Source organism: Diplotaxodon limnothrissa, linkage group LG19 (genome assembly GCF_057381915.1).
Source record: "Diplotaxodon limnothrissa isolate DT_005_m linkage group LG19, D_limnothrissa_male_GT1.1, whole genome shotgun sequence".
In the NCBI taxonomy this organism is placed as follows: Eukaryota; Metazoa; Chordata; class Actinopteri; order Cichliformes; family Cichlidae; genus Diplotaxodon; species Diplotaxodon limnothrissa.
The window spans coordinates 2,836,976-2,850,208 of NC_140614.1; the positions used below are offsets into that span (position 1 = coordinate 2,836,976).

The 13,233-nt window shown below is 41.8% G+C and overlaps 1 protein-coding gene across 1 annotated transcript in view; it reads left to right on the forward strand.

Moving 5' to 3' along the window:
• Nucleotides 1-13,233, forward strand: part of gabrr2a (gamma-aminobutyric acid type A receptor subunit rho2a) — a 73,554-nt gene that overhangs the window by 36,554 nt on the left and 23,767 nt on the right. Inside the window, exons 3-4 of the mRNA XM_085343758.1 lie at nucleotides 4,719-4,786; nucleotides 5,734-5,957. Of these exons, the coding sequence (XP_085199884.1) occupies nucleotides 4,719-4,786; nucleotides 5,734-5,957 (292 nt within the window). The remainder of the gene's footprint in view (nucleotides 1-4,718; nucleotides 4,787-5,733; nucleotides 5,958-13,233) is intronic.

The following is a 13,233-nucleotide window of genomic DNA, read 5'->3' on the forward strand; positions in this document are numbered from 1 at the left end:
GAAACAAAACAGGAAACAAAACATCAATCAAAAAATTGCTCTCTTTTTTATTCGGGCCACTTACATTTATTTTGGGCTACCAAAAACTGAAGAGTCCCTGCCCGAAGGGCTACCAGGGATTTTGAAATTTTGAGAGCCCTGAGATATATTTATTTTTTTAATTACTTTTGTTTCAGCAACATTAAATTTAAAAACTGTACTTTTGAGTTAAAATATATATTTATAATTTTAATAAATGACAAATTAAAAAGGCATGAACATTTTTTTTGTATCGAAAAAATATCGAACCGTGACACCAAAGTATCGAATCGAACCGAACCGTGAATTTTGTGTATCGTTGCACCCCTAATATATATATATATATATATATATATATATATATATATATATATATATATATATATATATATATATATATATATATATATATATATATATATATATATATATATATATATATATATATATATATATATAAGACAAAAGTGCTTCTTATCCAGTTACTCAATTAATATATGGGATAATCAATAAATTATTTGATTACTTAAATAATTAATAGCTGCAGCCCTAGTTCACTTACTCCCCATGCAGCTTCTGTTTCTACCTGCTCATGTTTCTACAGTAGAATCACTGTGGCGATCACTTTGAAGTGTCTTTGTGCTGGTTGTCATCTTTGCTTTTTGTTGTCAGTTTTGTGTTCATACCAAAGCACTAAGAGAAAGATCATGTATGTTTCCTCATTAGGATAAGGATTTTTGTTAGTTTGTAGGACTGTAGCCTTGGTTTCTATCTCGCCTCTGTCAGTGCGCCCCAGGGTGGCTGTGGCTACAATGTAGCTGCCATCACCAGTGTGTGAATGTGTGTGTGAATGGGTGGATGACTGGATGTGTAAAGCGCTTTGGGGTCCTTAGGGACTGGTAAAGCGCTATATAAATACAGGCCATTTACCATTTACCACTGGTCTAGTTAATGGCAACAGAAATATGTGGCGGAAAAACACTTTGAGGCACAAACTGTATATGAAAGATGGTCATTGCCACACTGTATACATTGTTCCTTTTAAAGAAAACAAACAAAAAGCACTGATTGTCAAAACACAAGGTTGAAATGACTGAAACTGCAGAATGCTGCATGCTCAGTTCATAATGATTTCTCTGTCACAAGTTGTTAGTAAATAAGCAAACCCTACTTTATGCTACTCTCCGAGTCTGAAACAGACCCGAATTAACTTCACGGTGTATTCAGTAAAACTTGAAATTAGTGACTGAGCTCACAAAGTCAACAGGAAAGTGTTTACTAAGGTTAACAGCAAAGGCGCCGAGGGCTGTTTTTATATAGACCTCTATACTACCTGAGGTCTTGCAGACACTCTCTGGCTTTTAGAATGTCCATCTTCTAAGAGCGGTCATGGTCAGAATATAGCCTAACTATCAGATATTACCAGAGGGTCTTTGGAGTCTATGCTGGTGGTGAAGCGCTGCAGACAGAGCTTGTGCAGAGGCTCAATAGTACAGACATCCGGACCAGCAGATAGCAGGAAAAGTGCTATACAAATACAGGCCATTTACCATCTATTGTTAAATGGTAGTTATGAGACAATGCTTTTCAGCTGTTTTACAGGAAAATGAAAGTAATGTAATGAGTAATATAATGAACTACTTTCTCCTTTGAGTAACATAATGCATTATTTTTTAAGAAAAGTAATATGTGGGGACCAGTGTTGGGAAGGTTACTTTTAAAATGTATTCCATTACAGAATACATGCCCTAAAATGTATTCTGTAACGTATTCCGTTACGTTACTCAATGAGAGTAACGTATTCTGAATACTTTGGATTACTTAACATATTATCATGCATTTTACAACTACGTGAATGTACTATTGCTGTGTGATTTATTACTGTTACTGAAGGTCTGCGGCTCCGAACCCGTAGTAAAGGGACCTCTGACTAATACGGTTCCGTGTCGGGCTCGTAGCTGAAAAATAGCTTTACTTTGTTGGGGGGGTCAACTCTGCTTGCGAGAGACAGAGAGAGGCGTTGAAAGGCTGCTCCAACAGAACTTATTGTTTTCGGAGGAGAACAGGAACACGGTGTACAGTCGAGTCTTAATAGCTTACTTACAACTGGGCTCATCAGGCTCTCTTCTTGGCTGCAGTGGTTATTATTATATTTACATGCTTCCAGCTCCCGTTTTTGCTTGATGACAACTCGTACCTTTCCACTCCCCTTTTTCTCCCTCCTCGCTCACAGACACATAACGGGTATGGCAGTCCATTCTCCCTGCAGCACGGACTACACTGCCCATCAGGCTACATTCTTTAGAGCTTGTAGCATTCTGCCTATTATCTTAGCACAACAACAACAACAAAAAGGCGCTCTCTCACCCAGGAAACACGCAGAGCGAGAGCGTCACCCTGTAACCATGGCAACCGTAACACTGCCGCCTGGAACAACAGAACGTAGCTGTCAAACAAAACCAAACAGTCCTGACCCGTGACAATATGAAACAGGAAAGTACCGCAGTGTAATCCATTTATTTCAACAAAGTAACTGTATTCTGAATACCACCTTTTTAAACGGTAACTGTAACGGAATACAGTTACTCATATTTTGTATTTTAAATACGTAACGGTGGTACATGTATTCCGTTACTCCCCAACACTGGTGGGGACAGATGTCTAAAGAGGTATGATTTGAGCTGGGAGACATGGAAAACCTTGTGTACGTGCATATTGCAGGGTAACTTCGGGTGAGCAGAGACAGGATTAATCATTGCCTCGATTTCGAAGGGGGGCTAGTATCTTGATTTAGTGGCAGCTGTGCTGTCGGGACTGTGTGCTGACCTTCTATTACTGGAAAGAGTGGTGGGTAGTAGCCCAGGGAGACCTCGAAGGGGAACAGGATGGGGGGCAAGGTAGTCGGGCAATTGTGGGCATATTCCATCGTCTATTGTGAGGATTACCGTGTTTCAACCTGAGGGAGGCAGACCAGTCACAAAGTTAAGGAAAGGTGTGAGACCAGGGACACCCTGGAGTGGGAAGGGGTTTGAGCAGGCCTACAGGAGGGGAACTAGCAGACTTATTCTTCACACAGGTTAAATAGACTGAAACATACTCTCTAGCATCCCTAATTAGTGTGGGTCACCAAAAGAGATTGGAGGAGAGGTTGCAGGAAAGTGAGAATCCTCCTCCAATCATACGTGAGGGGGAAGAGACAGAGCCAGATGATTCCTGGACACCTCTGCCAGATCAGGAGAGGCAGTGATGGAGTTAGAGTGCTAATGGAATGGACAGAGTAACAGATTTTAGATGGTTCATGTGGAAGTCATTACTTCAACAGGAGATGCAATCCTTTCTCCAATCGATACAGGGGATGTGTAGTTGTAGCTAAGGATGGCCCAAAACTATGGCGTTATTTTTGTGCCTCTATTCTGAGCGCACGTAAATAATTTTTGCAAGTAAAAATATTGCATTTTAAGGAGAATATTTTGTGTGAAGAAAATTCATTGCTGCGTGCAAGAAATGTGTTTCAGTGTTTGCTACTATCCATATACATGCACAATTACAGCCCTCTCCCTCAGTTGTTGGCATTTGCTCTTGCTCAGATCTCTGCTCTGTGTGCTGACAGACATCTGTGGACCTGCTCTCAGAGTGTCGCTCCAGCTCTCAACATCTCTGCTCCCTGCACGCTCAACTCTTTCTGTACTCCGTTATAAATGTGCCACAAAACCAACCACTCACAGACTTGGATGCAAAAATTCTGATTGGTTGTTGTGGTCTCCAATTGGCTCGCTATTGACTGCATTCCGGAAACACTGTCCAAAGTTTAGCTAAAACCATTTTCGGTTAGCATGTTATTTTATTTTATTGTAAAATATATCATTTTTTTAAGACCATCGTTGGTTTTAATATATTTAAAACCAAACCACTCCACTGGATTTATCTACATTTCGCTCAAATTAAGCTTTTTTTCACTCAAAATAATTTTCTCCTCAAAATGCAACATTTGTTCTTGCAAAAATTATTTACGTGCGCTCAGAATAGAGGCACAAAAATAATGCCATACAAACGCTCTGTGTGATTACTAGAAAGGGACAGGGTTTGGGTTTGGTTCTAAGAGTGACATCGAGCAAGTGTTGACCATTTCAAACTGTGACCTGGATGGCACGAGGCTGAGTTTGGAAATATTTCATTTTTGTGCCAGGGAGTTATCAATGAAACACTGCTCTACACCCAAATCAATAAGCGCTTGGACAGAGTGGGTCTTCCCATGAATCATGAGGTGCAGAGGACTGAGAGAGCCAGAGATTTTGCCCACCAGTACTTGTTCCTTTACAGGTGGGCGTAACCTTTTGGCCAAATAGGACAGGCGTAGATGTAATGACTCCTCTTGTTTAAAATGTGTAATAATTACTTTTTTGAATAATGACCCCAACACTGATCACAACAAAAAAGGCAAATGCCTTCAACATGCCCAAACATTTGACCACACAACATGCAATTAATTTGAACAGATGCAAGGTCTATGTTGTTTAGCAATGGTGGTGATGCTCAAAGCTGAGCCATGGAGAATCCGTAAGGAAATGAATCAATAAGTGATATTGACAATGCAATCAGTTGTTATCAATCATTATTAATGTCCATCCCTACTGATGTGTGTGTTTTTAGGCTATATAGTCTACTACAGTATTTGGTCATGATGGAATTTTGTTTGGCAGGTCCTGCAATCCCTGTTGGAGTGGATGTTCAGGTGGAGAGCTTGGACAGCATCTCTGAAGTTGATATGGTAAGCTGGCTACACACCACAAAGAGCAAAGAGGCAGCCCTGTTACCAAGGTGGTGAGCTGAGGTTGGGTGAAAGAAAACATGTGAAACAACTTATGAAAAGAGAGAAACAACCATGTTATCCCTTATGTAAAAGATCTATCCATGAAAATCAGGAGAATGTTCTCCAAGCACGACATCCCAGTACACTTCAGACCTAGCCACACCATCAGACAAAAACTGGTTCATCCCAAGGAGAAAACTTGAACATAAGCTAAAACCAAACATAAACATAACATATATGGTTTGAAAGAAAACATTAAATATGAAAACAGAAATGAAACATAGTCTACATACAAATTTAATATGAGGTCAGCAAGTACAATGTAGGTGTATTGTGTTAGGATCAGAAATTAATACTTTTAAAACAATAAAATTGCTGTAAAATTGATTTCTGCCAACATAAAAAACAATAGAAAATCAAGATAGATATGGGTTGCAGAGGGGTGTATCATTGAACAACCATTAGAATATAGAGTTTTCCGAGATCTACTTTAAAACCAGTGTTGGTTACTCCCTTACACTTTAAACTTTTGCTTTGGTATGATAAATACCTTGTGGGTTCATGTATAAGAGGATATTAAAGAAATTGAGTCAATCACTTTGTTACTGTTTGTTAGTGTTGTTGTTTCTCTATTAGTATGCCTGAGATATACATCTTACCATAAAACTTGGAAATATATTTTTTCTTTTTTTCCTTTGGTGCCAATGATATTTTTAACACAAAAGCAACAGAGGGATTGGAATGCCTGTAGCTTTCTCAATTTGATTATTTAATGAGAAAATTGGCATGGCTTGATGAGTGCAATTGGTACATTAGAATTTGGTAAATGTTTGTGTTTCGTTCACTCAGTCACTACATAATCTCCACATTTACAGTCTTTTAATTACACTCTTTAACTCCACCAGGACTTCACCATGACCTTGTATCTGAGACATTACTGGAAGGATGACCGTCTGTCCTTCACCAGCAGCACCAACAAGAGTATGACGTTTGATGGCCGTTTGGTGAAGAAGATTTGGGTCCCTGATGTCTTCTTTGTCCACTCTAAGAGATCCTTTATCCACGATACGACTACTGACAATATCATGCTCCGGGTCTTTCCTGATGGACATGTGCTTTACAGCCTGAGGTCTGTAGAATCTCTGCATCTGATTTATTGACAGATCAATATTTGAATCAGCCTCCAATTGTATTTTTTAATTGAATTATTCAAATTATTCCTCTCCAAGTTTCTTGAAAAGCGATCTGGAAGCTTTTGCAATTTTCCTTTCAAACATCAATAGATCTCATTGGTGGAGTAATTATGCCTCAGGTTAATTAAAATTAGGGCTGAACGATTATGGAAAATAATCTAATTGCGATTTTTTGCCCCAATATTGCGATTGCGATGCGATATGCGATTATTTTTTAAGGTCTTTGTCTTCTGTATTATTAAACAAAGACAAGCAATACATCATATAGTATGGCCAATACTATATTACATTAATTTTAAACTGTTCTTTCCTGGAAGACAGACCTCTGTTATGATGACATGAGGTGATGCATGAATTGATGACTGACATTTTTATTTAACTTCTTCAATCACAACAGTATATTTGAACATACACAATAGTTTATTTTTAGCTTACAAACATCTGAGCATAAAGTGCTGACAAGGAACCCTGGTGTAAACATTAAAATGAAAGTCAGTACAATGTGCAGATTGCAGAAATATACATAAAAAAAATCAGTGGCTTTACCACACTCAGTTTTTCGACATCTGTGAACTACTAGACAGTCATTCAATTAAAAAATAATATTAAATAAATAAAACTAATAAATAAAAAATACACACATCTTACTGATCTCTGCAGTCAGTAACATTACACATAAAGTGCAAACATAATAGCAATTGTATAAACACACACACAAACACGCCTTTAAAGTTTAAAGGCGTGAAATTGGACGGTCTAGCCTTCTGATTAGCTAATCAGAAGGCTAGTTCTGATTAGCGTCACCGCTGTCTCGGTGGAGTTTAATAAACTCGGCCGTCTGCTTCTTGCTATCTAAAATATAACCAGACACTGGTGTAAATTCTCGACTGTCTCATACTTCTGTTTAATAAGTTTTCTGTTTGACGTTTAGTCAGCTGTGTGAAAACCAAGGAGGAACCCACCCGGGGGATTAATAAAGTTTTATTTTATCTAATCTAATAACTTTAATCTCAGCCAAACCGATTTACTCACGAACAAACAAAACACTGAAAAAAGCCCAACAATAACATTTTTAGGTTGTCTAAGTGACTTATATATTACGTTTAACCCGAGCAGCGAAACTCCGCGGTGATCTGAAAATGATGTGCCGGGAGTTGTGCCGTTCTCGGCCGCATCAGTAACCCTCGAGCTCCCGGCTAGCTGTCGAGCTGGTGGGTAGCAGACGCCTCTGAAAACGTCGAAGCACTTTTGCAAATATGGGATATCTTGATAAACCGAGCAGATATTTGATGTTTACACAACTACTTTCTCGCCTGAAAATATGTTAAAAGTTTATTTTGTGACCCAGAAAGATTAGTATGAGTAATTTTAAAACTTAGTAGCGGCCGCCATTGCTGGAAACTGGAGTTTGGCTGGGCCGCGCTATGAATTCTGGGATATGGTAGTAATTTGGACAGCCTTCGGCGCGTCGCTGTGACGTAATCGGTCTACAAATGCGGCCTCAGGAGGATCCAGCCCATGAATTTGGACATGTCCAGAGTATAATCGCAGCCTTTGCGGTTAGAAAATTGCACTTGATCATGTCGCGATATTATCGCAAATGCGATATATCGTTCAGCCCTAATTAAAATCTTAGGTGGGCATTTAAACAGGGAACATGTCCTGGATGGCCGGCCAGGTTTCACCATAATTTCACAAAAATTGCATAAAAATTATATAATTTGCTTTTTAGTCAGTTTTTAATCATGGTCACTTTGCTTTCAACTCATAATGTACCTCCAAAAGCTACTTCATCAGACAGAAGTTATAAAGTAAACCAGGATTTCTAAGCATGAGATTTTCAGACCATATCTGATTCCACACTACTCACTTTTAAGGTTTCGAGGATTCAGCGGATTTCCTTTAAATCCATCCATCCATCTTCTTCCGCTTATCTGGGGCTTGGGTCGCAGAGGCAGCAGCCTAAGGAGTGGAGTCTAGACCTCCTTCTCCCCTGCCACCTCCTCTAGCTTTTCTGGGGAAACAGTAAGGTGCTCCCATGTCAGCTGAGAGACATAATCTCTCCAGTGTGTCCTGGATCTGCCCCGGGACCTCCTCCAGGTAGGACATGCTGAAACACCTCACCCAGGAGGCACCCAGGAGGCATCCTGGTCAGATGCCCGAACCACCTCAACTGGCTCCTTTTAATGTAGAGGTGCAGCAGCTCTATTCTGAGCCCCTCCTAGATGGCCAAACCTCTTAACCTATCTCTAAGGGAGAGCCACCCTTCAGAGAAACTGCTCTGAAACTGCAATGCTTGTATTCACAATTCCATTCTTTCAGTCACTACCCAAAGCTTGTGAGGGTAGGTAGGTAGACCAACCACTAAATTAAAAGCTTCACTTTTACACTTCACCATGACAAACCACTCCAGTGCCAGTTGGAGGCCATCACCTGATGAAGCCAACAGAACCACATCATCTGCAAAAAGCAGAGATGAGATTCTGAGACCACCCAAGTGGAAGCTTTCCGTCACTTGGCTATGCCTAGAAATTCTGTCCATAAAAATTCTGTCCAACACCCACTGGAAATGAGTGGGTGCGGGGCCAGCTATCTGGATCAAGGTCTTGGGCTAGAAACCCCATACTCCTGAAGCATCCCCAAAGGACACACAGAGGAACATGGTCAAATGCCTTCTCCAAGTTTACAAAACACATATGGACTGTTTGGGCAAACTCTCATGCCCCCTCGATTATCCTCGAGAGGGCAAAGAGCTCGTCCAGTGTTCCACGCCCGTGGCAAAACCTGGATTGTTCCTCCTGTATCCGAGTTTCGACTAACGGACGGACTCTCCTTTCCAGCACCCTGGCATAGACTTTACGGGGGAGGTTGAGGAGTGTGATCCCCCTATAGTGGAGCACACCATCCGGTCCCCTTTCTTGAAGATGGGAACCATCAGACTGCCAATCCAGAGGTACCGACCCTAATCTCCACGCAACATTGTAGAGGCGTGCCAACCAAGACAGCCCTACAACATCCACAGCCTTCAGGAACTCAGGACAAACCTCGTCCACTCTTGGGGCCCTGCCACCAAGGAGTTGTTTAACTGCCTCATTGACCTCATCCCCAGAGATAGGCAAGTCGTACCCCCTCTTCCCCAGATTCTGCTTCCTCTAGGGAAGACATGTCAGAGGGATTAAGGAGGTCCTTGAAGTATTCCTTCCACCACCTAACAATGTCCTCAGTCAAAGTCAGCAGCATTCCACCCGCAATATATACAGTGCAGGTACATCACCGCTTTCCTCTTCTGAGTCGCCTGATGGTTTGCCAGAATCACTTCAAGGCAGTGCAAAGGTGTTTTTCCATGGTCTCTCCATACTTCCCCCACACTCAAGTTTTGCTTCAGCCACTGTCCGAGCCGCGTCCCGCTTAGCCTGTTGGTACGTATCGGCTGCCTCCCAAGTCCCACAGGCTAACCAAGCCTGATAGGACTCCTTCTACGGTTCCCTTCACCTGTGGTTCCCACTATCTGGTTGGGAGTTACCACCATGACAGGCCCCAATCACCTTGCGACCGCAACTCAGTGCAGTTGAGATTGGCTGGACATGGTAAATGGTAAATGGACTGATTCTTACATACAACATGCCACAGTCACACCCACACACTTTCTCTAAACTTAGTGCTGTCTAACCACATTCACACTCCGATGGATGCATCGTAGAGCAACTTGGGGTTAGTATGTTGCCCAAGGATACTTGACATGCAGACTGGAGGAGCCAGGAATTGAACCACCAACCTTCCAATCAGTAGGTGACCTGCTCTACCTCCTGAGCTGCAGCCACCCAAAAAACATGTGAGGCATTCCCAGCACACCCTCACTATATTTTTAGGCGCACCAGGTCTACCCAGTATCTTCCACCGCCACCTTATCCACTTAAATGGTGATCAGTTGACAGCTCAGCAACTCTCTTCACCCGACTGTCCAGAACATATGGCTGCAGATCTGGTGATACGATTACAAAATTGATCATTGACCTGCGGCCTAAAGTGTCCTGGTGCCATGTGCACTTATGGACACCCTTATGTTCTAACATGGTGTTCATTATGGACAAACACAGAAGCACAGAAATCCAATAACAGAACACGACTTGGGTTCAGATCTGGTTGGCCGTTCATGCCCCTCCAGGTCTTACTGTCGTTGCCCACATGAGTGTTGAAGTCTCCCAGTAGGACAACAGAGTCCCCAGGTGGAGCACCCTTAAGCACAGGCCGGGTACTCTTAACCATCTTTCAGCACATAAATGCAGACAACAGTCAGGACCCATTCCTCAACCAACCCGACAACAAACCCTCTCGTCCACTGGGAAAAAACCCCAACATACAGGCAGCAAGCCTGTATGTTGGGTGTAGGATACCCACCCCAGCCCGCTGCCTCTCACCAAGGGTAACTCCAGATTGAGACAGTCAAGCCCCTCTCCAGGAGTTTGGTTCCAGAGAGGTGATATGCCATGTCCCAGTTGCTAATTTCAATAGCTGGGGGATCAGTCAGCCAGGGTATCTGCCCCTGGCCAGTGCCCAGCACACATTGCACCCAAATCCTATGGCTCCTCCTGTGGGTGGTGGGCCTATAGGAGGGTGGTCCCATGTCCCCTTTTCAGACTGCCGAGCCAGGCCCCATGGACTAAGGCCCACTTGCCCTTGCCACCCTCCCTGGGCTTGGCTCCTGGGACACACAAACCCGTTGACCATGATATGGTAGCGATTCACAAAGTGGCTTTTAAATAGTCCCAGTTGCATCATATAATGGCATGGTAAAACACTTCATGCACTTCATTACCACAAACAGGAAATCCAAATTGGAGCTGGACATAAAGTCATTTAGAATGAAAGTTTTATTCGATATGGATCTTGGGCTGGTTAGCACCAGCTTGGCTGGAAGGGCCATGTGATGTGATAAGGGTTTTTACAACAGAGGGCTAAGGGGTCCGGGCCACTGTGCCATATGCCACCATGTTTCACTGTTTGCCTGGCAGGGGCACCGCCGGGAGGAATTTCAAAGTCAGCAGCTGAGCCCATAGGGCAATGTTCCCTCTAATTTTTCATGTGTCTGAGCGAACACACAAATTCCCGGAGCGGTCCCTTGGACCACTGTGGTCACGCCAGCATCGAATCCATCCAAGTTACATGGTTTATTAAAATAATCAAATTACAGCATTTACATTTATGTTAGACTACTTTTAATTAACTGCTTTAGCCCACTTATAATGAAAATATAAATATATATATGCATTTTTATTTTATTTTTTTAAAGCTCTGACTTGTATTATGAGTATGAGCCTGTGGTCTGGGAGAGAGTCCTGTAACTCTCTGTCTGCAAAATACAGTATATAATGACCATCCATCCATCCATCCATCCATTCACTCCCGCTTATCCTTTACAGGGTCGCGGGGGGCGCTGGAGCCTATCCCAGCTGTCATAGGGCGAGAGGCGGGGTACACCCTGGACAGGTTGCCAGTCTGTCGCAGGGCCTATATAATGACCAATGTTGGGCAATTTAATTATATAGTTACTTCTTCAAAAAAGTAACTGAGTTTTGCAAACAACAAAGTTTTTTGCAGCTGTTTACCTAAAAATGCAGCCAAGGCGTTTTTTTAAATAAACATTTCAAACTATTTACAGAACAATCAGGTGTTTTGCATCAAATTTGATGCCACACAAATTATTTGTGCCACTCTAAAAACTAATTTCTGTCCACTATGAGATAAAGGAGAACAACAGCCTGAGACCTGCAGGCCTGACAACAGGAGATGTATCACTGCTGTAACACCTGTAGCACTCAGTGTCGCCTCATGGTTCTGACACACACAACAAAACTACTGACTACACTACACACTAACTACACAAGATTTGTGCTAAACGTTGCAAATCTCTCACATCTCAAAACACCGCCGTCACTCCTAAAACTTCCCCCCTTCCTAAACAACTAAATGCCATGTTGCCATTAGGGCTGCCACAAACGATTATTTTGATAGTCGACTAGTCACCGATTAATTTTGCGATTAGTCGACTAATCAGGTCATGCATCCATTGGACGTAAAATTTACAACTTATTGAACCAGCATGCATCTGTCTTATATAACTATCCTTAGCTTACAGCTTTAAGTGTGTGCTAACTAAAAATAAAGACAAGATGGTACTTTATTAAATTTTAATGAAATTTGCAGATTGTTTCGGTGAAGTTTAATAAACTCCTTGATATCTAAACTATAACGGGACACCGGAGTAAATTCTTGAGCATCTCACACTTCTGATAATCAGCTGTCTGCTTGACGTTTATTCAGCTGTGTAAAAACTATAACTTTAATCTCAGCCAAACCGATTTACTCAGGAACAAATAAAATACTAAAAAAAGCCAAAAAAATAACATTTTTAAGTTATCTAAGTGACTTATATATCATGTTTAACTGAGTAGCGAAAGACGGCGGTGGGTTTGAAAATGATTTGCCGGGAGTCCGATGTTCTCACGGCTCTAGTTAGCCTAGCCCCCGGCTAGCTATCGAGCTAGTGGGTAACAGACGTCTCCGAAAACGTCGGAGCGCTTTTGAAAATATGCGGTGTCTTGATAAACTGAGCAGATATTTGAGGTTTACACAGCTACATTCTCGCCTGAACATATGTTAAATGTTTATTTTGTGACCCAGAAAGAATAATAAGAGTAATATTATAACTAACTAGCCGCCGCCATTGTTGGAAACTGAGCAGGGCCGCGCTATGAATTCTGGGACAGAGCTACTTCTTCTTCTTCTGGGGTTTAACGGAAGCTGGTATCCTTGTACATGCAGTGCTGCCATCTTCTGTTTCAGTCCGTTATTACACTCTTAAATCCTGCTACTTATTCCTGCGTCTGTTGTGATCTTACAAAGCTTCAAACGATTAACTCAGTCGTCGACGATTTTGATAGTCGACGTAATTGTGACTAGTCGACTAATCGTGGCAGCCCTAGTTGCCATATCATTTTTTGATTGGTCGACATGGTACATTTTTCGACCAATAGGAAAGGGTGGGGGTTTTTTGGTTTTGGTTTTGCTCACAGGCGGAGAGTGCTTTCGAGCGTTTTCCTTATAAAACGCCGTTTTTACCGTTTCTTCCCACAGTAAATATAAACAACGATAGTATTCAGGAAGAAAACCAAACATTGCATATATTTTTATCATAACTCTGGTTTTACATGT